A 27,028-nucleotide genomic window follows, 5' to 3' on the forward strand; every position below is an offset into this window, starting at 1 on the left:
ATTTTTTCAGATAATAGAGGCCTTTCGATTTGAATTATCCCAAGAATTTTCTTTCTTCTTCTTCCCTTTTTTATTTTTTTTTGGTTTTTACAAGAAGCACATGATCTTGAACGTTGGCCAGACCTTCACTCTTCTGCCTCCTCCGAAAACCCTGCCCGCGTGACGGTGAGCAGCCATATTCCTCTGATGAACGACAGGCTTCCTCATTTAGGCACCTCTGCATTCTCTATTTCTGTCTACCAGCCTACCTCTTGGTCTATGCATGAGGCAATTTACTAATGTGTTCCAAAGCAAAAAGATGAATACCACTTCTACAAACACTAAGTCGTTCTAGAGGAAACAGGCCATATCCTGGGAGAGAGTTATTCATTAGTACACAAAAGACCCACAGAGACACAGCATCCCCTCTTCTTTCTTGATAATATTTACAAACATCTCTACTAACTGATGACAGAGGTGACCTTGGGAAAGATGGCCAACTTCCCTTGGCCTCTGCTTTCACAACCTTCAAATGAGTTATGTTATAGCAATGGCTGCCAACCCTTTACCCTCAAAATGACCTTGCTTTTTTTCTGATTGTCACCACACTGTGGGGGAAGAGTTTATTGCGTTCGGGGGGCGGGGGGGGGGGGGGGGGGGCGGGTCTCTGGTCAAGTATAACATACAGTTTGCTTTACTGAAACAAAAACAGCTGGAAGAATGTAAGTTTTCCACTTTGCAGGCCAACTGAAGTCCAGGAAGCGAGACTGGACACCCCCAGAACAGAAGACCAACCGACAACTTGATTCAACCCTAAAATTGACTGACAAAATGAGAGCCTTGAACGTGGGATCAAATCCTAAACTCTTCAAACTGCCCGGTGTAAAAACAGGTGCAAGGAAAAAAGTTGGGGGCTTTCCTTCAAGGTCCTGTCTTCCTGCTTAACTGTCCCCATTTTACTCTGAGTGAATAATGTACGGTGGGAAAAAGGGAGAAATTATGTCATTATTCCCCAAGAGAATTAAAAAAAAAATGTTAACCTGAAAGGTGCCTGAGGCGGGGTCTCCAGTAAAATCCTAATGCAGCTATTCTAAGTGAGCTTCCAAAGCACACAGGGTTTGTGGGACATGGAAACAATGTGACAGATTGTTGCCAGCACCGCTGTGGGGATCTGATGGTAGGAGGTGGAACCATGGGAAAATCCTGGTAAATCAGCATCTTCACGTGGTTCAATCCAACACTTCTCCTTTTGGCTCAGGGATCAAGAGCAAGTCACTGGACCTCTCTCTACGATGCCAGTTCCTTGCTCCAAAAAATGGGGATCCAGGTGGCCTGACCTACATAGTAGGGGTTTGTGGTGGATTACGTGATACTATACGTAGGAAAATGTCTTCAAGTTATGAAGTGAAGAAAAACATCTTTTGAATTTTAAACAATTCTTTCAATTCAATGGGGCGAGGCGCATGGGATTATTTTTCAATATTGATCAGAATAATGGTTATACTTCCACCATCTCCAATTCCAACAGCATTCTTTCAAAATCATTCACTGTCCACCACATTTGGGGATTGTTAGCTACACTTATAATCTGGAGGCAAAAGACGGACTATTTAAGTAACTACTTTTAAATTTGCAAAGAGCAAGGACTATGTCACATTCATAAATATTAAAGATTGTGCATTAATACTACACAAAAGCATAAGTCACTCTTAAGAGAAGCATATGAATTTTAAGGTAACTGTTAAAATCACATAATATAATGAACTCTGTAATAATACCTATTTTTACACATTGAGAAAACTGAAATTTAATACTTCATCATAATAATTCACTCAAGTATTTGTAGCAATACCATGTGCATAGATTAAAGTAATAGGAAGACTATAACTGTGCTTAAGGTTATAAAGTTTGAACAGGTTTAGAGAACACATCATTATTCAATATTTTAGTTTCAATTAAGAAAAAAAATCTACATCAAGCCTCTTGGATGAGATATTACGGAACTACCCCCCCCACACACACACCCAAAATATTTATTTCTGGAAAGTTCGATACTTTTTAAAATCAGTACTAAAAAACCCAGTATTTACAAAGTGCTATGCATGCAATCATTTATCTTTAAAGTATATTATGGATCAAAATATCTGATCAAATATTCCAAATTTCAGTAAAAGCATAATAAGCAAGGAATATTATATAAATCTTGTCTGTGTGTGTAACTACTGTGTACGGCATAAGAAAACCGGGCCAAGTTTGAAGACACGTTTACCTGATCAAATTGTCCAAAGTTTCTGGACATGTAAAGGCAACTTTATGCAAATTTAATATTTTTCTAGTCCAATCAAAAAGAAATCAGAACCACTAACCTCACTGTTTCGTCATTGTAAACACACAGCCTGTAAGTCTTCACCCTGGCTCTACGTCAGTGTTCTCATGCAATGAATTCGATTTCAACATTAAGACCACCAAGCAGAGACCTAGCTTGCCCTATTTGCACCCACGGAGCAAAACATCAGTACACAACATATACTCTGACTCTCTCTATTCAAGCTTTGTTCAGTGCCTTTTACTTTAGCGTGTGGTTAATGTAAGTTGGTAGCTATCTAGAAGGAAATGGAATAATCAGCAGCAATTATCAACCTCAGCATTTCCTCCACTCAGAGTGATGCTTCTTCAGAAAAAATCTACCACTGAACTCTGTCCACGATAATCTACCTGGAATGATTCAAAATAACCACCGCAATCTCGAAGAATACATTCAAATGAAAAAAATTAACACAGCGTCCCCATTTCAATTCGGATAGCACTGTCTTCATAAAACCCACCACCTGATGAATAACACGGATAGAACTGATAATTTTGGAGGTTCAGAAAATTTTGTTTTCATTTGCTTATTAAAATGCCAACATTAAATGCCTTGCCCATCTTGTATGGAAATACAAATTCTGCTCATGTCTGTAGCACAGAGTGTGCCCAGGAGTCCCCAATTATAGTGGCCTGAGTGAAGAGCTGGCTTTGGGGGCGGGGCACAGCGCTCGACTTTCCCCGCTCCACTTGGCAACACAGATAAAAGAGGAAAGTTAGATTTTCCCTTAAGTTTCTAAGGTGAAACGGGAACACTTGATTCTATTCTACCAAAAAAAAAACAAAACAGAAAAACCTCTCCACTTGCCAAATCTGATGCCAAAAGTTAACCAGCTCTTGGAACGACGCTTCTACAGAAAGTGCGTTCGTGGGAATTTTAACAGGAAACCCATTATACCCGTGCTGTTAACAAAACTTTTGCCAGTTCTCCTCTTCAGAAAAAAGAAAGAGGTTCATTTTAATACTAATAGTTCTAAAGAAAATAAAACATTAATTATCTATTAAAATTCCTTTTTTGGGAGTAGTGGGCCAGTGGAAGAACAAAAGAATCAAAGGCTGGAGGTTTTCCTACTCTGTCTGACAACCAAACACAGCAACACAGCGCAGGAGTGACCACCCTAATTAGATCAACCGGGAGAGTGAAACCCCGGGCTGAAGCATGGATCATTCAACAACTGAAAGTTTAAGGCTCCTGCTCTTTCTTTTAACGCATCCCGCATGAAGAGCCAACACTGTCAACTGAAGGTAATGAGAAGTACGGTCTTAATATAGTTTCAGGATTAGGATGCTATTTTCCTTAATTGTTATTTTACTATGTAATTTAAAACAGTACTTCACTACAATTGGTAATTATCTATGAAAAAAATCTCAAGTTAAATAAAGAGGGGAAAAAACAATGCTTCTTGGAGACTGGAGTGGAACTAGCAATCAAGCAGTAAAGGCAGGGATGTCTTAAGAAGATATTGGCTCCATTTTCAGACGACTGTGAGTTGTCTGTTTTTGAACTTAAGAACACCCATTTACAAGTGTCTTTCCTGTATTTACTCATGGTTTCCAAGTCATAAACATCAACAGAATTATTGGACTTGTTAGCACATTTCTTTAGAAGAGCTTAACTGCTCTCAATGTTTGCGATCTCCCGGACCCCCCAGTGGCCCTGTGACACAGACGGGAGAGGGTTAGAACTGCCCCATTTTACAGAAAGAGAAAGTGAGAAAGAGAGATTAAATGGCTTCCTCTAGTCACAGAATGACTCATTAAGATCAGCAACTAGAAACCTGGTTTCCTGATTCCTGGTTTAGTGTTCCACATACTATGCTTCCTTCTATGAAGTACTATTTTTGTAAAGGTTTCTCTTTCAATAACGGAAACAGAACAAGTCACGTGACTTTCATTCACGAAAGCCTGAGTGTGTTTTCATTAGCACCTTAGTTGTCTGTTCCCGGGGAACGGGGTTGGAGCGGGGCGTACTATCATCTTATTGTGGCAGAGCTAGCCAACGAAAGCGGAAAAGCACACACAACACCAAACAGCAAGGGTATGTGGTTTGTCAAGCAATCTCACTGGAGTTCTAAAAACATTCAAGTTCTTTGCTTTGAGACTTCAGCAGGCAATACTCAAACATAAATTGTGATTGTATTGTTCCTTTGGAAACATTCTCCTTCCATAATTCTTTTATGTAGGATGAATAAATACTCCTTTTACCAAACAAAATTTAAATACAAATGCTTTCAGTGATAATTCTTATCTAACCTGCCTTGTACATACATATAAAGCAATTTTAGAATAAAAATCCCACCAACGAGGAACACGAAGATAGCATATTCTATGATATATACCAATCTATAATCATAACACGAAAATATATAAAGTTAACTTTGAAAAGCAGTTTTAAAGCACAGTAAGTTCAGTAACATATTTCCAGTTCCCAAACAACAACACTCTAAGAGATTGGCCAGATTCTTCTACACACACAACATGCAGTAAGCGACCTTTCCCGACTCCCAAATAAGATGCATAATTTAGAGTTCAATTTTTATTTGCTCTGGACTAATACACACACACACTCCCCTAAAGTGTCCTCGCTTCTTAATTGGCTCCAGTGCTGAAACCCCACCCCCATTCCTACTTCTATCGTGAACAACTGTCAGACATTGCTGGAGTCTTTGTTACCGCTTATGCAAATACCAAATACTACCCAAGTGACCCCAAGTTGCTCTGCTCCGGCATAACTAAGGAAGTTTTTCCACACAGAACCCAAGGAGCTCAACATGGAAACACACGCCAGTTCTGAGAGCCTGGGCACTGCACACAGTGACCCAGGAACTTCCTTTTCCACTCCATCTTCAAAGAAATGCTTTGCAAGCCTTCCTTCCATAAATCTCTCTGTCAAAGGACACTTATCTCCTGTGAACTTTTCATTTATGAACACCACAAACAAACGTCTACACGCGTATGTGAGTTAAATCAAAGCGGACGGTCCTTCTGAGTTTCTACATGTTCTCTTTCCGAATCCACAGCCCACAACACAGGTTCCACGTTAATTAAGATGACATCCTCATCTTGCCTAGTCTACTGTTCTCTGTGTTCAAATTAGTTTACTAGAAATCCATTTAGCCTGTGGTCCTTTCTTCAAAATGTGGTTTTGGCGCAATGGATCAATCGCAGTTATCTATTTTGCTTAAAAATAGCCGTTTTCCTTCTTAAAAGGATGTTTACCATAATGCCCACACGGACTTTGGAAAACAACAACCCAAAACAGTCTCTCATCTTTGTTCAACCACCACGGGACATACAAACCGCTGTTCTGATTTCAGAATCCCAGATCCTATAGGTCGAAAGGAATTTTATACTGGTGGGAAATCTTAAAAAAAACAAGCTATGAGGTCTCTAACTGAACTTATCTCCTGCAGTTTAACATTTTCCCTAGACTGAGAAGAGCATTAAGCACACATGAATCACGTTTCTGAATGTATCGACTTTATCAGAGAGGCCTTGAATCCCTTTAGGCCTGCGGGCGCAAGCTCCACCTCACTCCCCGTTACTGTGAGAACCCACTCCTGGCACCCTCCTCGATCCAGTCCAGGTTTCCACCTCCTACTCCACCAAAAGCAGTAAAAGGTGTTATGTTCTCAGGCTGTTCTTCTGATTAGAATCAGATTTCAACAAAATGTACTTTCATGTTCACGATGACATACACCCATTTGGGCATACCAAATACATTTGTCTGTGTATGTATTTTCCCCCCACTCCACTCCAGTTATGCTGGGGTGCTGATATGGCCTGTGTCTTGGATGGCAGCTAATCCTTCAACTCTCTGACACACTAGCAGTTTTTCGGACATACCAGTGGGGCTTAAGGTAACTCCAAGAAAGAGACCTTCAGCCGAGTCATCGTTTATGGGACACATTCTAACAACTTCCAACTGATTTAAATAGATGCTGAAGCCCCATATTTCTGATAAATCTGTGGCTATTTTCATCTTTTATGAAATGGTTTTATATGGTTTTAATAAAAAAAGCAAATAGCTTTTCTTCTATTATATAAGAATAACAGGGTATTTACCCTACAGCTATAATTTTAAATCTCATGGATACTATCAAACATATGCTGGATTTAGATGGCATGAAATGGGTGTTTGCTTTAAGAACAAAAGGTATATGGATCTCCAAGCCACCTCCATCATCATCACCTTGTGAGCCTTGCAGACTTCTGACCTTCGGCCAGCATCTAGGACAGCATCCAAATAACACTCTTCACTGCTGTGTGCTTTGTGGTTCCCAGAACCTCTACCTGACCAGTAGCCCCGCACAGAAACATTGACTAAATTAAAGCAGCTCTCCTCAACATCCACCTCCCTTACACCTCTCGCCGCCCCCCCCCCCCCTTCATCATTCAAAGTTTGAGACAGTCAGAACGCGCCGCCAGCTGCAAAGCAAGCACATCTCTCTCTCCTCAGGGATATTTGATGAGAAGGAGGAGGAACAATGCAGGACACCATCCCATCTAATTGTTCTTACAAAGATCTGTGTTGTCGTCTTCCCCTTGTTTTCCCTAAATCACTGATTCTAAATTCTGGCTGCACATTAACATCACCTGGGCAACGGAAACACGCTGCTGCCTGGGCTCTGCCCACCGCATGCTCTGCTTGAATGTGTCTGGGGTGAGGGCCAATAGGTAATTTCTCAAACCTCCTCTGGTGAGTCTAAGCTAGGGTAGAGTTCTCAGAGGATGGGCCCCCCAGCCAGCAGCATCAGCACAATCTGGAAATACCTTAGGAAGGTATATTCTGGGCCACAGCCCAGACCTACTCTTTCAGAATCTGGGGCTTCACACAGGCCAGCGATCAAGGCCTCAGCACACTCCCCCGGTGACTCCCAGGGATGCTCAAGTCTGAGAACCACTGCTTCAGAGCTGTGTTTAAGCAGTGTTACCCTCTCTGCCCCTTAAGACAAAAAGAACCTCTCTGATGGGAAAGCTCCGACAGCTTATGGGTAAACGGTAAATGGTTAACCGTTCCCCTTTAGCCAAAATGGATGCTCATTTCCTAAACTATTTTCGGGCTTGTTTTTATAAACTTTGAGGCTTAGCAAGAATCAGCTGGGGCCCAGCTCAGGAAAACAAAGAAAAAGGTGAAGGCTGCAGCCCAGAGCAGTCAGAACCTGAAGTCCCTCCCCGGCAGAAGTTCCCACCTCTCCGAGCAAGCAGCCCTGGCTGCTGCCTCCTTGGGGTGGTTGACCCGCGGAGCACGTCCAGTGTTAACCAGGGGGAGAAAGGCTGTGGGAAAGAAGAAAGGAGTTGGGCCGAAAAAAACAAATCAAAGTCGCTCCAGTCGGAAGCTTCACGTTCAACTCAAAGACGACTTGATTGCTCCTGGCAAGGTCTTTGGGGAACCAGGAGGAAACGGGAGCCAAAAGTAAAACAAAACAAGAAGCTTGGGCCAATATTTTGGCATTTAGAGCAAGGTACCAGAGAAAGGAAAAGAAGTGAATCCACAGACGCTCACCCACTTTCCCACGCTTCCTCCCACCCGCCCAAGCCCCAAGGGCCTCACCTTTCACAACCGTGGCCTCCTTCAGGTGATGCGACAAGAAGTCAATGCTGGCATAGGTGTTGGCGGATGGCAGGGCACCAGGGCCCGGCCCCCCACACACCCCGCCCGTGCTGCTGCCCCCCACGGCGCTGATGAGACCCCCAAGGCTCCGGGTCCGGCCCCAGGCGCTTTTGTCTCCCGGCTGCGGATGCTGTGGATGCTGCGGATGCTGCTGCGGGGGCGGCTCGTCCCTCACGTCGATGGCGATGTAGTTGAGGCCGTTCTGGAAGCCGGCAGAGGTCTCCCTGCGCATTGGAGAGCCAGTGCCGCCGGGGCAGCCAACCAAGCCACCAGGCTGACTCGGTGTCCACGGCCGCGCCTGCTGGGGGACCGGTGGCTGCAACTGGCGGGGGGACGCAGGGGGCTCATCTCCCCCACCGAGGATGCTGCCGCCGCCCCCTTCACTGCTTTTCCTGAGAGAAACATTTTCCACAGAGGCCGAGTTATGGCGCTTCGGGTTGTGGGCGAAGGACGGGGACACGGGGGTCACAGTGGTGGTCGAGGAGAAGGTCTCGGAGCTGTGGCGGCGGCGGCCCCCCTGCGGGTCTGCGCGGATGACCTTGGCCCCTCGGTGCGGGTCTGGGGGCTGGCTGGCCTGAAGGAAGGCCTCGACCCCCGACACCTGATCCATGAGACTCAGCCTCTTCACGCCGGACGTGGGGCTGGTCACGCGGGCACCTTCTGGCTTGGGGGGGGCCGCGATGGGTTGTGGCGGGGTGGCAGCCACGCCAAAGGCCATCTCGGTGTAGTCACCATTGTCCCCAGTCTCCGAGGACGATGAGGAGGCGGCGCCGGGGCCCTGGGAGGTGGATGCTGGAGGCAGGCGGTACAGCTCCCCTGGGGGTGGCGGAGGGGGGGCCAGCGGCTGCAGGGAGGAGGAGGGGGCGACAGGGCGCGGGGGCAGCGGTGGGTACGGGGACGAGACCTCGGGGGACAGGAGGGCATCCAAGGAGCCCACAGGGTCCCCGCTCTGGGTACCCGGCTTGGGAGACTTGGGCGAGCTGAAGTCGAGGTTCATGTAGTCGGAGAGCGGGGAGCGCTGCCGGCTGTCGCTGCTCGTGCCCGGGGTGCCCGAGCCCAGGGACGAGGCTGGGCTGCTGGCGGACAGCAGCGAGGAGGACGAGGCCGCCGAGGCGAGCAGCGGAGGGGCCGGCGGCGACAGGCGCGCTCCTGACTCGCCGAAGTCGATGTTGATGTACTCGCCGGGGCTCTTGGGCTCGGGCGGCAGAGGGTACTCGTGCATGCTGGGCAGGGTCGGAAGGCCCTCCAGGGACAGGCGCGTGGGCCGCACTGCCCGGCAGCGCTGGTTCAGGAAGCCCTCCGGGCGGCCACTGCCGCCGCCACTCGGCCTCCCGGGCGAAGGCACTACTGGGTGAGGAGGCTGCGTGTGGCCGCCCCCACCGGCCCCGGTGGCGAAGGCGCTGGCCGACGGCGTGGTCCCCGGGCTGGCCTGCGGCTCCAGTCGCTCCTCTTCCAGGATGCGCCCCACGGGGGAGCTCATGAGCACGTACTGGTCGTGGTCCCCGTCGCAGGTGTAGGGAGCCTTGTAGGAGCGAGGCAGGGAGCTGTAGCAGTAGCCAGGGACGCCCCTGAGCGTCTCCCCGCTGCTGTGCAAGGCTGCGGAGAAGAAGTCGGGCGGGGTCCCCGAGGGGCCCGCGTCGCTGGGGGACATGTTGAGGTAGTCCCCGTTGGGAAGCAGCTTGCTGTCGGCGTTCTCCATGGACAGCTTGGAGCCACACCACATGCGCATGTACCCACTGTCCTCGGGGGAGCTCTCGGCCGGGGAGCTGGCCTTGTAGCTGCCACCGTTCACTGGAAAGGCCCTGCCGGCCGCGGAGGCGGGCGCAGGCGCCGCAGCTCCCGTGGGGGGCAAGGCGGCGGCGGCAGCGCGAGGCTGCAGGATCTGCTTGGGGGCAGACACGCTGGTGGGGCTCATGGGCATGTAGTCGTCACTCTTGCAGCTACCACTGCCACCCCCCATGAGAGCCACGCCAGGGGTCATGGGCATGTAGCCATCGTCCGTGCCCAGGTTACTGCTGGAGCTCCTATGGGACCCAATTTCGATGTCGCCATAGTCCTCGGGATAGGGGTGGTAAGCCACTTTGGGAGAGGACGCGGGGCAGGACGGGCAGAGTCGGCCGGAGCTGCCGGAGAAGGTGGCCCGCATAAGGGTGTATTCATCCAGGGACGCGGAGGAGGGCTGGGGCACCGGCCGCTGCCGAGCAGGTGTCGTCAGGGAGTAAGTCCTCTTCCTCAGCCCTCTGTCCAAGTCCTGGGCCCCGTCCCCTGAGACTCGGCGGTAGGGACGACCACAGTGGCTCAGGGGCCTGTCCATGGTCATGTACCCGTACAGCTCCCCCCCGCTGCCGTCCCTGGCCGGGGGGGTCTCGGCGATGGACTCCGGCGTGTTGCTCCGGTGGCTGCAGAAGGCTCTCAGGTCCCCAGGGCTGGAGCCGTACTCGTCCAGGGACATGAAGCCGGGGTCGCTGGGGGAGCCCGAAGCCGAGGCGCTGCCGCTGGAGGGTCTCTGGCCCGCGGGGAGATGCAGGGGGTGCTGCAGGTGCGGGTGCGGGCCCGGAGGCGGCGGGTAGGAGCCAGAGCCGTGCCCGCTGCTGGACGACAGGCTGCCGGGGCTGGTGGCGGCCGGGGGCGAGTGCGCCACGGGCATGGACATGGAGCGGCTGTGTTGCAGGGCGCCCCCTGCCGGCGCCAGCGTCACCTTGCCCGCGCGGCCGCCGCAGCCGCCGCTCAGGGTGTGCGAGCGGCTCAGCGGCGCGCGCACCGGCCCGGGGCTCAGGGGGCTCCCCGACACCGACACGGGCCTGCCGCCCGCCGCCCCGGTCCCCGCCGCCGCGCCGCCGTCGCCCTCGCTGGCTGTGCGCACCCGACAGGAACTGCACTTGGCGGCCGGCGGGGTGGCGGCCAGGCTGTCGGTGCGCGAGCGGCGCACCAGGCCCGTCTGGCTGGGGGGCAGGTTGACCAGGTGGTGGTGGCGGCGCGCTCCGGGGACGCTGATGGGGTGCGTGGCCGACGAGCCCGACGACTGGCTCTTGCTGCGCGGCCGGAACTCGAAGAGCTCCTTGAGCGCCTTCATGGCCTCCAGGATGGTCTCGTGGATGTTCTGCGCCACCACCGAGTCGTCGGCCTGCATCCACAGCTCGCCGGGGCCCGTGACGGCCGAGCGGCCCACCTCGATGAAGAAGAAGCTGTCCGAGTGGCCGCAGCGGCGGATGTTCATGAGCTGCAGCGTCACCGACGGCTGCTCGCAGTTGAGCTTCACGAAGCCGATAGTGCGCGCCGACAGGCACAGGCGGTACACGCCCGTCAGGTTCTTGCTCTGGCCCAAGCCCTTGGGCTTGAGGTTCACCTGCCACACCTCGCGGTAGGCGGCCGTGGCGGGCGCCACCAGCCCGTAGCTGTCATCGGCCGCGGCGGCGCCGGCCGAGCCGCCCAGGGCGCCGGGCAGGGAGGCGCTGCAGGACGCGGCGGTGGCGGCGGCGGGGGGCGCGTCGCCGGCGCCCGCGCGGCCCTCGCTGACCAGGTCGGTGAGCGCGCGGTACCAGCCCTCCTGCTCCTGCTCGTTCTCGGCCGCCACGGCGAAGTACTCGTCCTTGGTGTAGAGGGCGATCAGGTACTTGTGTTTGGCGTCGGCGCGCTTGTTGATGTTCAGGCAGCAGTCGAGCGCGATGACCCGCTTCGGGGCGCCCGCCTTGCTCCGCCACTTCTTCTCGCTCTCGTAGTACTCGAGCCGCGGCGGCTGCGGCGCCGGCCCCCCGCCCGCTGTCGCCGTCGCCTCGTCGCCGCCCGCGCCGGGCCCGCGCAGCACGAAGAAGCGCTTGTGGCCGTGCTTTTGCTTGCGCAGGTAGCCGCACTTGCGCACGCTGTGGTTGTTGTTGTTGTTGTTGTTGTTGAGGTTGGGGCCGTCGCCGCCCGCTGGCCCGGGGGGCCCGTGCAGCGGCGGGCTCGCCATCGCGGGCGCTTCGGGCCGCGCCACCCGGCCCGGCGTGGCGGGGCTGGGGGGGAGCGGAGGGGGCGCGGGCGGGGGCGGCTCCCTCCCCCCTGCTCGCCCGCCGGAGCGCGCGTCCCTCGGGCCCAGGAGGTGGGGAAGGCTCGGGGAGGCCCGCGGGGGCCGGCACTGCGCGGTGGCGCAGCGCCCTCCGCGCTCCGGGGCCCCAGAGGATGCCCGGCGCGGGCGGTGGCCGCCCCCTGGCCCGGCTGCCCTCGGCCGCTGCCTCCCGGGCTCTCGGGCGGCGCCTGGGGACTCGCAGGCTGGGCCGAGAGTCAGGGTCCCCGAGCCGCGGGGCCGAGCTTAAGGCGCGCGCGGCCGCACCGGTCCCGCCGCCGCGCCGCGCTCTGGGGTGCCGGGGTACGGCCGGGCACTCGGGGTCTGCGCCGCCGCCGGGGTTCCTGCTTCTGGTGCTGCTGCCAACGGCGACCCGGGCTCGTCGCGGTCCCCGCCGCACAGTGAGTAACACATCGCGCACCGAGTGACTGAACTAAGAAGAGCAAAACAACATGTGACTCGGCGTTACGCAGGCACACACGGCGCGACCGCCCCGCCCCGCCGCCCGTATTGGCGCCGCGCCCCCCGACGGACGGCGCGCGTGGCCAATGGGCGCGGGGCGCGGGGGGGGCGGGCCGCGCGCCCCCGCCCCGCCCCCCTTTCTCCCCGGGCCGCGTTTCCCGCCGTCCCCTCCCCCTCCTGCGGAGGCCGGGGCCCGGGCGGGGTGGGGGCCGGCCCGAGCCTCATTAATCAGAGGCTCGTTGTGGATGCCGGCGGAGGAGATGCCACCCAGGGCGGGAAAAGGGGCGCGCAGGAGGGGCGGCGGCCGGCCGCGGTCCGGAGGGCCCTTTCCTCCCGCCTTTGACTCAATTAATTAGGCTCGGAGCTTCCGCCAGAGAGGGGTCTCTGAGAGGGGACACTGCAGGGGGCGGAGGCTGGCGGAGATCAAGGGCCGAGGCCGCCCGCCCGGGGTAGGCGCGGGAAAGGGGGCGGCAGCACCTCCCTCGGGCCTCGCAAAGCCCCGCCGCCGCCCCACTCGCGGGGGACAAGAAGGGGCAATGAACTTGGCTGCCCTCTGGTAACCCCCGCCCCTCAACACACACACTTAGGCGAGCCGATCAGGCGCCCAAACTCGGGGTGGGCGCGCACCCGCTCGCCGCGGCGGGTTTGCGCTTGGGTGGTTCCCGGGTGCCCGGCCCTTGGCTTGTTTACGAGCATCACATTAGTCACCGGTGAGCTCTGGATCGATAGCAGCTTCGCGCCCCTTCCTGGAAGGAGAGCCGGGGTGCGGGAGGGACGCGGGCGCGGCGCCCCCAGTCCGGCCTCGCTGGCCGAGGGTGGCTCCCGGGGTCCTACCCGCTCGGGGGCGCCCTTCCCCCGCAGCCGGGTCGTGGGCTCTTTCCGGGGCGTCATCAGCGCCATTCACTTGTCAGGTTCTCAGGAAGTTGAAATGTCTGTTTGGGATGTAATAGGAGAAAGAGGAGGAGGACGAGCAGGCGTAGAAAAATGCAGTTTCCATAGTGCCGGGAAGAGGGCGGGCTCCAGCGAGAAAACAGCCCCAGGAGCCGGGTCCCCGCGGCGGCATGCCTTCCTCCCACCAGACCTTCTGCACCGCGCGCGGAGGTGCCAGACGTGGACGGCTTCAGACCTGGGCGCCCGCCCTTCCCAGGCAGCGACTGCCGCGTTGAGGATGCCCTTGAAGAAGTGCTTCGAGTTTTTACATCCGCTTGGCTTTGGTGACTTCCAAAGTCGATTACAAATAAGGACCCATGGAGTCGCATCTTCTAAATGACAAAGTGAGGGCAACTGATGAGGGTGAGAGTCCCCGAGTTCAGATCCGAGCAGACTCCAGGTCCTGCAAAAACTAAGAAGCCAACAAAACAAGCCTGGTCATTATTTTTCTTTTTTTTTTTTTAATTTTTTATCTCCATGAAATAATTTGAAACAATAATGTTGGTTATTTTTTATTAATTCCTGGAAGTTTGCCTTTGAATGCCCTCTATGTATATCAAAATCTTAATTTTAAATGTAATGAAATCTTAAAGAAAATAATTTAAGGTTGTAATTTTTAAAGGGTAATAGATATCGTAACGTATTCGTAAGAATGTGACTTTAAGATTCTGCTAGTAAATATGTGCCAAGAGAACCCTACTTACCCCAAAATCTTAGCGTTTTCATTTCTTAGCGTGTATACAGTTAAGATTGTTGACCAGTAGCATAAATCTGGGAAGAACAGGCAGTGAAGCAAATATCATAATAGAATTTGCCTCAAAGAGATAGACTTAAAGTTGATCCTCCATTTTAAACCATACTTTAGAAAAGACCTCTAGGAATGTGTTGGTGTGTGTGTGTGTGTGTGTGTGATTGTGTGTGTGTTGGGGGCACCACCTTTATGGACGTTGTGCTTTAGTTTTCTATTCTTTTTAGATCTTGTTGCCCTCTCTGTGTTAACAAATGTTGCCTAGCAATGTGTCTACTCAGAAAGGAGAGATAAGGGATTCTTATCTAGGAGCCTGAAGAAAATGTGGCCCAACTCTTTTGGCTTTCTGATCATTTGCATCCCACTTTCTCAGGGCTGTAAATGAGCCTGCCTGTTAGTTCAGTAACCCTAACTAGCAGATGACCTTGGAACAAGCTCTTTTCAGCATCATGCCATAATGATTTCTTTGGAGAAAGAATCTCTTGCAATTGTTTCATTCTTTTCTTTTTGCTTTTGCCTTTTTATATGCAAACTCAAATGTTCATATATTCATTGAATATTTATTTGCTGTGCCCCTCAGATGTTAACAAGTGTCATCTTGAGTTTGTTTGTTTGTTCCCTTAGGGCTATTCTAGTGTTAAATGCCAGCATTCAAGTTAAGGTGTCAGAAACTCTAAGCTGGCAGTTGGCACTTTCCCCTCCTGCTGCCTCAGTCACCAACTTAGAGGCAGAAGAGGGAAGTGTGAAGAAGTATCAGCTACATCAGCAGTGTTCTCATACCCTAAAGATCACAAGTCTCCTACAGCAAAACTGCAAACTAATTGTCATTCTGCAGTCCTAGAACCTGCAAACACAAGTGTGGGAGTACAATTTCCATTCTCATTAAGAAATCAGTCCATGAAGCCAGCAGTAAGGAGCTCTGTAAATAGAAGGATCCCAGTCTTCTTCCTCGATGGGGGAACTCGTTGTCTTTCTCCCTTTCTATTGCCAAATAAGCTATTTATTTATTTAAAGCTTGTTCGACACCTTGTGATGATCCAACTGTTCTCCCATACTTTTTCAGCAAAAGTCAGCTAATAACATCTGCCAACCTGCTCTCCACACAGGGCCGGGAGCTTCGTGCATGGCCTGTTGCCAGCAAGCAGCCTGGATGAAATTTTTTCTCATGGTCCAAGATCTTTCGTTGGAAGTTCTCTTTCCTTTCACAGATCACAAAATGGCCATATCTTTTAGCAAAGAGTGTTTTTTGTTGGTTTGTTTTGTTTTGTTTTGTTTGTTTTGGTTTGTTTTTTTTTACATAGAATTGTATGCAATGATTCTTTTATTAAAACAAAAAGACCTTTCTGGAATAATTTCATTACCTTTCATAAAGTAGTCAATTTCATAAAAATGTCAACATTAAAAATGTATCACGAATCCATCATACAAATCCTACTCCTACTAATAAGAATAGTCAGCACCATTACTTCTCTTCCCTGTTTCACATGAGAAAGACGTGAATAGGATGAGAAAAGTAGATAACATTTCAGTACTTGTGAGGGTTTTTTTCTTGTTAATTCTTAACCCTGTAGCTGTTTGACATTATTTTCTATCTAGATGAACTCAATCTAAAAACTGACTAAGAAGGTCGTTGAGTGGAATACTATATGACCTGTTAGAATAACCTTAATTTAAAATGTATTCTAGGAGGTAGGGATTTTAACTTCAGAGGTTTATGTCCAGGGATATATTTAGTCCTTAAAAAGAGTAGCGCCATTTCATCACGTTTTGCTTTATAAAATAATGTATTCCAGTGGCTCATGTAATAAACGTTCCCTTTCTCTGATGAATGAACATTGCAGACAGACTTTCCTCATGCAGAATTCATAAAGGAACTTCCTGCACTTTAGCAGCTATGTTTTTTTTTCCGACAAATATATTTGCTAATATCTTTCAACTGAAATTTCACAAGAATTTTGTAACACGCTAATTCTGCTAATTCTGTGCAACAGAATGATTTACATGAGAGAATGTCACTGCTGTTTAGATCATTCACTACTCATGCATAACTTTGCAAATGTTTAAGGAATCAGGATTTGTTAATAGATTATATCAGTTCCTTGAAAGTTTTAAGGGCTTTCCACTTCAGTCTTTATTTTGCTCATTAAAAATACTGGTATATTTTAAGTAGTCTCTTTCTTCAATATTCATTTGAAGTGTGGAGGGGTTTTGTAAAGTAAATGATCTTTCATATGCACATGTGCTGGAGCAAAACTGTAACTTTTAAAGTAAGAATCCTTCTGAAAAGTGTAGGAATTGAATTAATACCGTTTAGAAAAATACTCAGTTATGCAGTAGGCACAAGTACAGCGACCCAATATTCAAAACATTTTCATTTTAAATATAATTGTGTTGAAAAAATATAAACACCCAAACAACCAATTAAAAAGTGACGGCAGTTAGTAACTTAAAATTCTTATTAATTCGCCTCTGGATTTTGTTGTGTTTGAATTTTGAGGATGTATTTCTAGATTTAAAAAAAGCTTTCCCAAAAGACTTTCCATGATAGGAATAAAAATTTTGCATTAATGACTGTATAGCATTGCTGAATCATTAAAAAAAAACGAAAGTGCTCCTCTTTAGGACATGCCTTTCCTCGGGATGCTTGGCCCTGTGACACAGAGCACTTGGGTTCTGCCCGACTAAATCGATGCCCTGTGTAGTGCTTGCTGTTAGTGTTCTGGCTGCTGGGTTAAAACATTGTTTGTGGGTTTGTTTGTTTGTTTCTGTCAGAGCAGAACAAAATTGTCTGCTTCTCAGTCTGTAGATCATGAGCAGATGACATTAAAAAAAAGTCTCTAAAATGACACAGCTCTATTTCAATTTCAAGGCAGGAGGGTGAGCAGTGAGGATAGCTGGGAATGTCCCTGAACAGAGCGAAAGTGCTGGGAGGGGAAAGATCAGCCGGGGCTCATTGATCCCGCTGTTTGTTGTAGGAGCAGCCTTCACCCTGTTTTTGTAAACTGCTCAGGAGGTAAACAGGACACGAGCCACCCCACTTTTCGCCAGATGCTCTAGTGTTTTGTGGAACTGGATCGGAGTCAGAAACCTTCCACTTTTTTGCAGTTGTTCACGTGCTGTTTCTAGGCTTGCCTTTGAGTCTGTTTGCTAGAGTTGTTTTGAAATCCAACCTAAAGATAACAGCGGAAATGTGACCCGCTCTTGTGAATGCTGCCACCAACTGGTAATGCTTCCTCCCAAGGCAGAAGTGGCTCTTGTGCGAGTTGTCACAGCCAGAGTGGTGGCTGCTTTGGTGGAAGGCTGGCTGCAGCCTAACACACAGTTGCTTTGCACAAATCCTTACATAAGTTGATAGAAACAATTTGGGATGAAACAAAGAAATACCAACAATGAGGGACTAAGGGTAGCATCAGATGACAGATGAGGCATGGACACGTTAGGAAGTTTAAGAACTGATTTTTTTAATAATTGGGTAAATGTCAAACTAATATGTTCATATTTTTAATACCTTTTATATCTCAATTTGCATATTTACTTACCAAGAGCAGCTGTCTTATAAAAAAATGTATATCAATGTCTAAGATTTTAGAGATTTTATCATATTATCTAGCCTACAAAATAAAAACAAACAAGAATCTAAACAAAGGGTTATTTTGGAATGTTTACAGAGGAAACCTAAGAGTTACAATCAAGATTTCCTCGTCTTACAAGCAAACTTTTTTATCGTTTTTCTCCACTAAATTGACCTATCAATCTCAAATGCTTTTACAATAAGCCAAAGTCATCTTGAGAGATGCTGAAAAGCAAAATCTGAAACTATGGATGGGAAAGAAAATATATTTTAAAAATAATAAATAACAAAAATATGTTTTAAACTATAAATAACAAATGGCAGTTAATAAGTATCAAATGTGGCTATCTTTGTTATTAAAATAATTTGAACTTATGTACTCATGACTTATTTATCAACTGTAAATGTATAAATTACATCTTCTTTCGTAATTGCTTTAGTCTTAATCTTTAGGCAACGCAAATAATAGAGATATTCAGTTAGCGGTGGTATTTAGAGCTGAGTTATCCAAATAGAGTAAAGGAGTCAGAAGACTTGATATATTTGCTACCAAACGTGTCCTTTATCTGTGCATGAAAAAAAAGCTGCTACATGAAACAGCAATAATAATAGTAATAACTAGAGAGAGTAGTTATTAATGTATTTATATATGTTATGGCATTTGATTCTACCAGTCTGTGGAATAAATAAAAAATATTATAATCTCCCATAATGCCAATATTCCATGATTCTAACACAACTGAGAATAGAGCCTAGATCTTTTAATTCCCCTTCTGGGTAACCTGTCCTGTGAGCCCACATACAATGTTGAAGAAGAATGATTAGCTCTCTGCATGTGTATTATATTTTTTTGCCTTGTTTAGAACGTTTATAGCACAAATGATATTAACTAAACTAAGCAACTTGGGGAAATATGGATTAGTGAGGTTCTCAAGAAAATAAATAAAGCAACAACTTGTGAAATTAAAGCAGATACCACTTATTGCCATTTCCCGCTGGCTGTTAAATGTTAAATGGAGATTTCCGTTCAGATAAACACATTCTGAGAATTACTGCTGGAAGTGTAAACATCAGCCTGCATTTTCGTATTTGCTAATTCTTTGTTAAGATGTCAGCCTATCGTCTTGCTAAAAGAGAGAGGGAAAAAAGAATTATTTATTGAAAATTTCTTAAAATTACATTTTGTACTGCAAGAATGTCTCTATAGGCAGCAAATAGTAAGAATTAAAAAGTCATATTTCCCACTGCTATTAAAAAGCACATAGAAAATGAAATATGTTGATATTTTGAGACTTGATATTTTGCTGTTTTTAGTTTGGTAAACATGCACCCGATTCTAAAATTTCTATGCACTGAAAGTGTATTACAATTTCAAAATGTACCCGTGTCCCTTACAGTACAAATGAAGAAGGAAATTAATATGCAGATTGTCATTGAGCCCCATTGTTTCAAGTCACATTATTTTTCAGTTATAGATTAATAGAAAAGTAGGAATATCCTGTATTATGCAGGTGAATTTATATCCTTCTCAATTTAAAATATAAAAACCAGCCAGCACTGAATTACTAAACATGCGTTAAGTATTTCTTAATCATCAAGCACGTTTTAGGAATTATCTAGTACATAGGTCTTTGGCTGTTTGGTTTTCTATCTAAATAATAAGGCACTATTTTCCTTAAATGATTTTTGTTTGAGAAATTTCTTTTTTCCTGTACCTTTTGTTACAATATTGTAACATATACATATAATACGTATAATTTGGAAACAAAAATTGTTAGATGTTATTACAACCCTCATCTGGTATTTTCTTAATTTTCTTAATGCTTTATTTAAATTCCTAATGTCGCTATTTTAGCCTCTTCTTCACTAATAATATATGGTAGAGAAAGTGATTTTCATCGTTGAGCCTAGGAAGTTTCACAAAGTGTCTATATAATATCAGGTTAGATATTCAGGGAAATTCCAGGAAAAGGTGATATGAAGATGTGGTAAGAAAACAAGAACTGAATTTCATCTTGCTTAACTAGATCTATCTTCTGATTAAAATTTTAGGAGAGAGTAAAGGAGTAAGTGAGAACAAGTAAAAGGTAAATCGAGGCAACTTTAAAATTAATCTTGTTTTAAAGGTCTTTTTGTTTTTTTATTTTATTTTATGATGTCTGGTGTTGAGCAGTTGACATTTAAGTTGATTGGCGAGTGATCCGGAGAGCTGACTGCAGGACCGCAGCCTCGCGCGGCCTCTGGCGCATCCACCTGAGCTGTTGGGTATCTTCAACGTGCTCCCGCAGAAGCGTCGCTGCCGTTCCTCCAGGCTTATTCCGCATCCGGTCGGAGAGTAACGACTCCATTTTTGGTGGTATTGAAGTCCACGTCATTCACTTCAAAATGTTTCTTAAATATAATTAAACTATTTGCTGTTGTTATCTCACGACTGCTTTCATTGCTTCTTTTTTTTTTCCTTTAAATTCTTAAACAAGTTCACTTTTCTCTCTTCAAAATGGTGTTTGCAATCTAGCTAATTTCACAGGAGAGGGAAACCCTTTTTTGTCTCCCCATGTTTTTTTCTGGATGGTGTTCCTGGTCATGATCGGATTATGATTTCAAACATAATAATGCATAATTAAAACATTTTTGTGATCATAACCAAGTGCCCATTTTATAAATGAGGCACGTCCATGTAAAAGAGATTAAGGGTGCTTACAGCAGTGCATACTTTCCAAGTTACCAGCTCAACACTTCACAGGGGAGGAAAATAGTAAATAAAGTCTCTAAATTTCATTTCATGGAAATTTGTATTAATTAGTCAAACATTAGTAATTCTATTTAGTCTATTTTTAGGTTAATTTTTTTAAGCTAATATTTTACACTACTGATCCTGCTTGGGTCTACCGTATGAGGACCATCTGCTTAGTGTAGAATTATACTGAATAGATGGGTCCCAGTTCTGTTATCTGGTGATAACTTCATACTAACCCAATGAAATGTTTGATTCCATCAAATTTATCAATATGTCTCAAGCATCTACTTTGTGTTAGACACTGTGTGTGGTCTTGTGGGCGTGAAAAATGCAAATCTTCTGGAGGGATGGGCTTCCGTCCATGGTTTCTGCCGTTCCCACACCCTACTTGCTTGGTGAGTGAAATATGTAAGTCCCCGGGCTCCCTTTACTCAAGCCATTTCTAGGGATTGTATTTGCAGCTAATTTCCCTAATGGATAAGGAGACGGATGACTCCTTCCAGGATAAACAGCAGGCTTGCTTATTTCCTTCTACAAAAGAGCTGGATGCCCCAAGGCAGATGCATCGTCTGTGACACCTCCTCTGCAGGGGTAGCATCCACTGAGCCTCTCCATGTCGCTCCTGTGGGGCTTGCAGGGCAAGAGGAGGGCAAGAGGAACAGAAGCAAGTCATGCTGTTTTCTGTGCCAAGAGTCTCAGACCCAAGAAGCTCTTGTCCTCTGCCAGCACGCATGCCACAACACAAGCTACCTGAGTACCTTGTTGGTTCTTAGGTCCTCCAGTGGCTTCTAACTCCTAGCGACCCTACGTATGGTAGAGCTGAACTCTGCCCGGACTTTTTGTGCCATCTTCTCACCTTCCACTGCTGTATCAGACAATGTTCTGCTGCTATTCATAGGGTTTTCATGGCCAATTTTTTTGGAAGTGGGTGGCTGGGTGGCCAGATCCTTCTTCCTAGTCTGTCTTAGTCTGAAAGCTCTGCTGAGATCTGTCCACCGTGGGTGACCCTGCTGGGATTTGAATACCCCGTGGCATAGCTTTCAGCAACATGCAGCTGCCAAGTATGAGAAACGACAGGTGGGTGGTGTGGTTCCCTGAGCAGGAAACAGACTCAGGCCACAGCAGTGAGAGCCCTGACTCTTAACCACTAGACCACCGGGGCTGCCTGATTAGCTTGTAAGAAGAGTGAAATGAAATCTCAGATCCAGACAGTGCCCTCAGGAAGCCGACAGGGAGAGAACCCGTATGCAAATAGCCCAAAGGGCCGATAGGGTCAAGTACAGAAATAGGTCCAATTTGATAGGGGAAATTACTGTATTATAAAGTTGGCATTTTATTTCACTGGGGGAGAAGATAGGTTTATTCCATAACTGGGGTTGGTATACTTGGAAAGTATATCTGAAGACACAGTAAAGTTAGATCCTCGTCCTCTTTCACTGAAATATCAGATGAATCAAATATTTAAATATTAAAACATGAACCCATGAAACTTAGGAGAAAAGGAAAGAAATATTGATAACTTTAACTTTCTGAAATAGAATTCTGTGGGGAAAAATACAGTAAAAACAAGGTCAAAGTGCAGACAGCAAACTGAGAAGAAATCACAGCCAGCATCACAGATGAAGTGCTAATTATGCATCTGTTTAATACCTTAGGGGCTCCTGTAAGACAGTAACAAAGAGACCAAAAGCGTAATCTAAAAAATGGGTGGAAGATCTGAACACAAAGTTCACAGTAATGAAAATAAATGCAAGAAAGTCTTAAACTTATGAAAGCTTGCTTAACCTTTCTCATAATAAGATAGATGCAAATCAAAACCACAGAGTGGCACGATCATTCACATATCAGATTGGCACCGATCGAGAAGTTTGATAACACAGTGTGTTTGCCAGGACGTGGGGAAAGGTTCCTACACCAAGCTGCTGGTGGTACAGGCGGAAACCGCATCTATGCAGGGCAGTTTGACTTATGTATCAAAGTGACAAATGCCCACGTTCCTTGACCCACAATTTAACTTCTGGGAATTACTTATGCATATATGAAATGATTTCTTTACAAGGGTATTTACTGCATTCTTGTTTGGAATAGAAGATTATGCACATGTGTGAAATAATAGGTATTGGAGTGTCTTTATTACAGTCTTGTCTGGAATAGCAAAAATTGGGAAGCAAGTTGAATGTCAACAATTTGGAAATCACCAAATTATGTATGTATGCAATCGTAGGCGACTGTAACATGAGCAGGCAGCTCTATTTATACTGACCTGTCGTGTTGGAAGATACAGTGTAAGGTGGGAAAATAAATCACACAACAGCATGTATAGTCGAGTGCTACCATTTTTGTAAAAAGCAAATGTTTGTGTATATGCATAGACACTCTGGAGGCACACTTGCCAAGCTGGCAACAGCACAGACCTGATTCCTCGGGACACAGAGTGGGAGACGTGTGGCGGGACCTCACATTTCACCAAGTTACTTTTTGGATTTTCTGAATTTTGTAACACAAGAATCTATTATATATTCAAAGGTATAAAATAATTCTTGTTAATTTTTAAAGGCTCAGGAGCCCTTGGTGATGGTTGGAGTGTGAGGGAAGGAGGCAAGAATCTTGCACAGAAACTCGGAGGATGGCAGCACCCTTTCCTGAGACAGGGGAGACAGCCCAGGAGAAAGGGTTGGGGAGGGGGGATTAAGAGACTGATGGTAGACACCAGAGGTCTGACATAACTGTTAGAAATCCAAGAGAAGATGTCAGGTAGACTGTCGGACAGGTTTGGACCAGAGATATGCGTTTGGGAGTCAGGGGCATATCACTGCATTTAAATCCCCGAGGTGAGCTAAAATCCTAGTGCGAGAGATGAGATGAGAAGAGTACCCTGGATTGCAGCCAGGCCACCCTACCATTTAGAGTCAGGACAGGAAGAGAGAACACCAGAGGGAGCGGTCTCTGAAGCAGGAGAAAAACTAGCAGGTGAGGAATCGCAGGAGTGAGCAGAGGAGAGGAGAGCGTCGCAGAGGGATGGGCCACGGATAACGATGCTGAGTAATCCAGCGAGGTGGGTCTGCTGCTGATCTAGACGTGAGTAGTTTCCTCACGTGAGGAGATGGGGAGGTTAGAATGCAGCCCAGAAAAGGCATGAAAGCTGAGGCAGGGTCCCTGAAGATGAAATTTAACAAGGGAAACACTTCCATTATGGATTGAAAGTACTGTGCTGGCAGGAGCAGTGGGGACCAAGAAGGACCCAGAATTCTGAGGAAAGCAGAGGTGTTGATTAAGCAGCATCCTCAGGGAGCAAAGGGCATTTGGTGTCCTCAGGGTGGAACCAGGGTTCAGATAAGACAGAGACTCAGGTTTACAATGGAATGGGCACTTGAAAGAACCTACTGGAAGTGTTTGGGAGATAAAGGAGGAAAAGAAGGCTGGTTGGAAGGCAAGGACCAGTCAGCATGCCCCTGTGGAGGCAGTTGGATGGCTGGAGGCTTCTGCCGTGTGCAGAAGTCTGATGCATGGCAAGCTGAGTTGTAACAGTGTCTGTGAAGACGCTAATTAAGCTGTAGCCAGGAAGTGAGACCTGGTGTTTGTGAGGGCACTCAAGACCCCTTTTCTCTGTGTTGCTTGTGTTGGCATTCATGGGGGGGATGTGTGCCGCAATAGCTGTCATTGGTGAACAAAGGGACTCTAGCCACGGGGTCCTTTGTGTGGGCAGGGAGAGGCAGAGATCCAGGAGTGCCTGGGGTTGTTCTGAGTGAGTCAGTACCCCCTGGGTCCTCAGCACAGAGCTGTTGGTGGCCTCTGTCCTGTCCGGACAGTGGATTGCCATCATTCCACTCAAGCTCATGGCTTTGTTGTAAAGCTTAGAACCCGTATTTCCCCCCAAAGTAAATACCATCTTGCCACTTCTCTTCCGCTTTTGCATTTTGGGACATGACTCGAAATCCCCCTTTCCTTGACTCTCAAGCTGACGGCTTGTGGGAACTTGTTCGTATAGTAACTGGGAGTAGATGCAACTTGTTTATGGTCAGCAACTCCCTTCAAATGCCTTCAGGTCAAGAATTTCTACAGATTGCTCCGTTAGAGGACTGTTAGATGCCACCAAATACATGGGACCGGATGTTGACATCAATTTGAAACAGAGATGGAAACTAAAGCCCCACCCTTCCTCCTGTTCTCAGTCCCACAGACTGTCCTTTCTTCACTGCACGTCCTCAGAGAGCTTCCCCTCATGGCCCCTCAAACCTGCCCCAGACATTTGGGGATTCACTCTTTACTCTAGGCATCCTTCCTTAAAGGACCTGCCACACTGAAGATGCTCAATACATTCTTGTCAGGAATCTTCTGCTACATTTTTGGATTATACTTGTATACTTTTTCCTCTAATTAAACATTTCTTTTGGTTATAGAAAATCTCAAAAAATTAGTATATCAAGCCTTTTGAATCCTGTCTGGCACATCATATACAGCCAATAAATGTTTGCTATTATTATTTTGTGCTCTGTGTCATATCCTCTTTGGACCACAGACATGAGGACCTATGGGTCTTCTGTCCAAGGAGTGAAAGGCTGACATCTGAGGATATAAGGAGGCTTGTTTCTTTGGTCAAGACATGGGAATTCCAGAGGGCGCAATTCAATGATCTGGAAGGAAGAGGAGCAATGGATGTTGGGCATAGGGAGAGGTGGCAGGTTATGGACAGGCAAAGAGGCCATCTAAGGGATCTACATTTGAATGTGGCCATGAGTTACAGGGCTGTGGGCTGCAGGGGAATGAACTGGCCTCAGAGTTTCTAGAATAATCAACTCGGAAGTCTCTTGGTGAAGGGACTGGGTGAGGGTAAGAACCTGAGCCTTAGAGGGAGGAGTCAGACAAGGTTTACGACTAAAAAGTGACTATTTCTTGTGCCATGTTGTGCATTCTGGAAAAAATATGTATAAAGTGGATATATAGCATAACTAAGTAGCTATTTAATAAATACTTCTAGATTTAGTTCCGGAAAAGCAAGGGTTTATTTTCTAACCATCACTAGAGGGGAAGAAGGAGTAAAGCCGATCAAAGGAAGCTGAAGGTTTCTGGGGAAAACATGTCATTTTCCAGCGGAGAGGACTAATATATAAAATCTTAGTGTATTTCTAATGTGCTATTTCAGTAACTAGAATTCGTTTCTTCTAATTCTTAATTTCCGAAAACCATCAGAACGAGCTGCATAATCTTTGGAGCTAAAGAGAAATCTGTTTGTTCGCTGTGGGGTTAATCGGGAAAGGGAGAGTCTAGTCATAAGTAGCCGCTCTGATGAAGTAGACTGACTCTCGGTGTCTTTTTGTTCGGGGGGTGAATAGCCCTTATTTCAATGGAATATGCTTTTTATATTTGAAGTCTACTTTCCAAGAGCTGATGAAATATAATGGCAATTAATTAGCCTCTTATTACCTAAACAATTGCTACTCAGACTCATATTTAACTACATGGGGATACTTGTATAAATTTAGAAAGTTTATATCTAAGCAGAGGTTTCCTTTGTATATCTAAAATAATTTTTGTTCTGGTAAAGCAGGAAATGTTTTTAATTTCCATGTTGTTGTTTGGAGGCCTAATTAATTCAACACAATCTTATTTAGTCAGTGATACTAAACATAAACGCATTAAAAATCTACCATGAGGGGCTGGCCCGTGGCCGAGTGGTTAAGTTTGTGTCCTGCTTCAGCAGCCCTGGGTATCAACGGTTCAGATCCCGGGCACAGACATGGCACCGTTCATCAGGCCATGCCGAGACAGCGTCCCACACAGCACAACCAGAGGACCCACAACTAGAATACACAACTATGTACTGGGGGGATTTGGGGAGAAGAAGAAGAAAAAAAGAGAAAATTGGCAACAGATGTCAGCTCAGGTGCCAATCTAAAAAAAAAAAAATCTACCATGAGTCTCTTCAATAAATGATGCTGGAACAATTGGACATCCACATGCAAAAAAATGAAACTAGACACAGACCCTATGCCCTTCACAAAAATTAACTCAAAATGGATCATAGACTGAAATGTAAAACACGAAACAATAAAACTCCTAGAAGATACCATAGGAGAAAACCTAGATGACCTCAGGTATGGTGATGCCTTTTTAGGTCCAACACCAAAGGCACGATCCATGAAAGAAAGAACTGGGAAGCTGGACTTCATTAAAATTCAAAACTCTTGCCCTGCAAAAGACAGTGTAAAGGAAATTAGAAGACAGGCCACAGACTGGGAGAAAGTATTGGCAAAAGATACATCTGATAAAGGACTATTATCTGCAATATATAAAGAACTCTTAGAACTCAACAATAAGAAAACAAACTACCTGATTAATAAATAGGCTAAAGACCTGAACAGACACCTCACGGAAGAAAAAATACAGATGGCAAATAAGCATATGAAAGATGTTCCACATGATGTCATCAGGGAAATGCAAATTAAGACAATGAGATACCACCACACACCTAGTAGAACGGCCAAACTCCGAACACGAACACCACCAAATGCTCAGGAGGAAGGGGAGCAATAGGAACTCTCAGTCGTTGCTGACGGGAACGCAGAATGGTGCAGCTCCTG

General features: G+C 47.0%; 1 protein-coding gene across 1 annotated transcript in view; it reads right to left on the reverse strand.

The window, feature by feature from the left end:
- IRS2 (insulin receptor substrate 2) overlaps nucleotides 1-12,041 on the reverse strand; it is a 29,131-nt gene extending 17,090 nt beyond the window's left edge. The window contains exon 1 of the mRNA XM_044779710.2: nucleotides 7,898-12,041. Coding sequence (XP_044635645.1) covers nucleotides 7,898-11,906 — 4,009 coding nt within the window. The 5' untranslated portion in view covers nucleotides 11,907-12,041. The remainder of the gene's footprint in view (nucleotides 1-7,897) is intronic.
- Between the last annotated feature and the right edge of the window lie 14,987 nt (nucleotides 12,042-27,028).

Source organism: Equus asinus, chromosome 11, assembly GCF_041296235.1.
Source record: "Equus asinus isolate D_3611 breed Donkey chromosome 11, EquAss-T2T_v2, whole genome shotgun sequence".
NCBI classification, from domain to species: domain Eukaryota; kingdom Metazoa; phylum Chordata; class Mammalia; order Perissodactyla; family Equidae; genus Equus; species Equus asinus.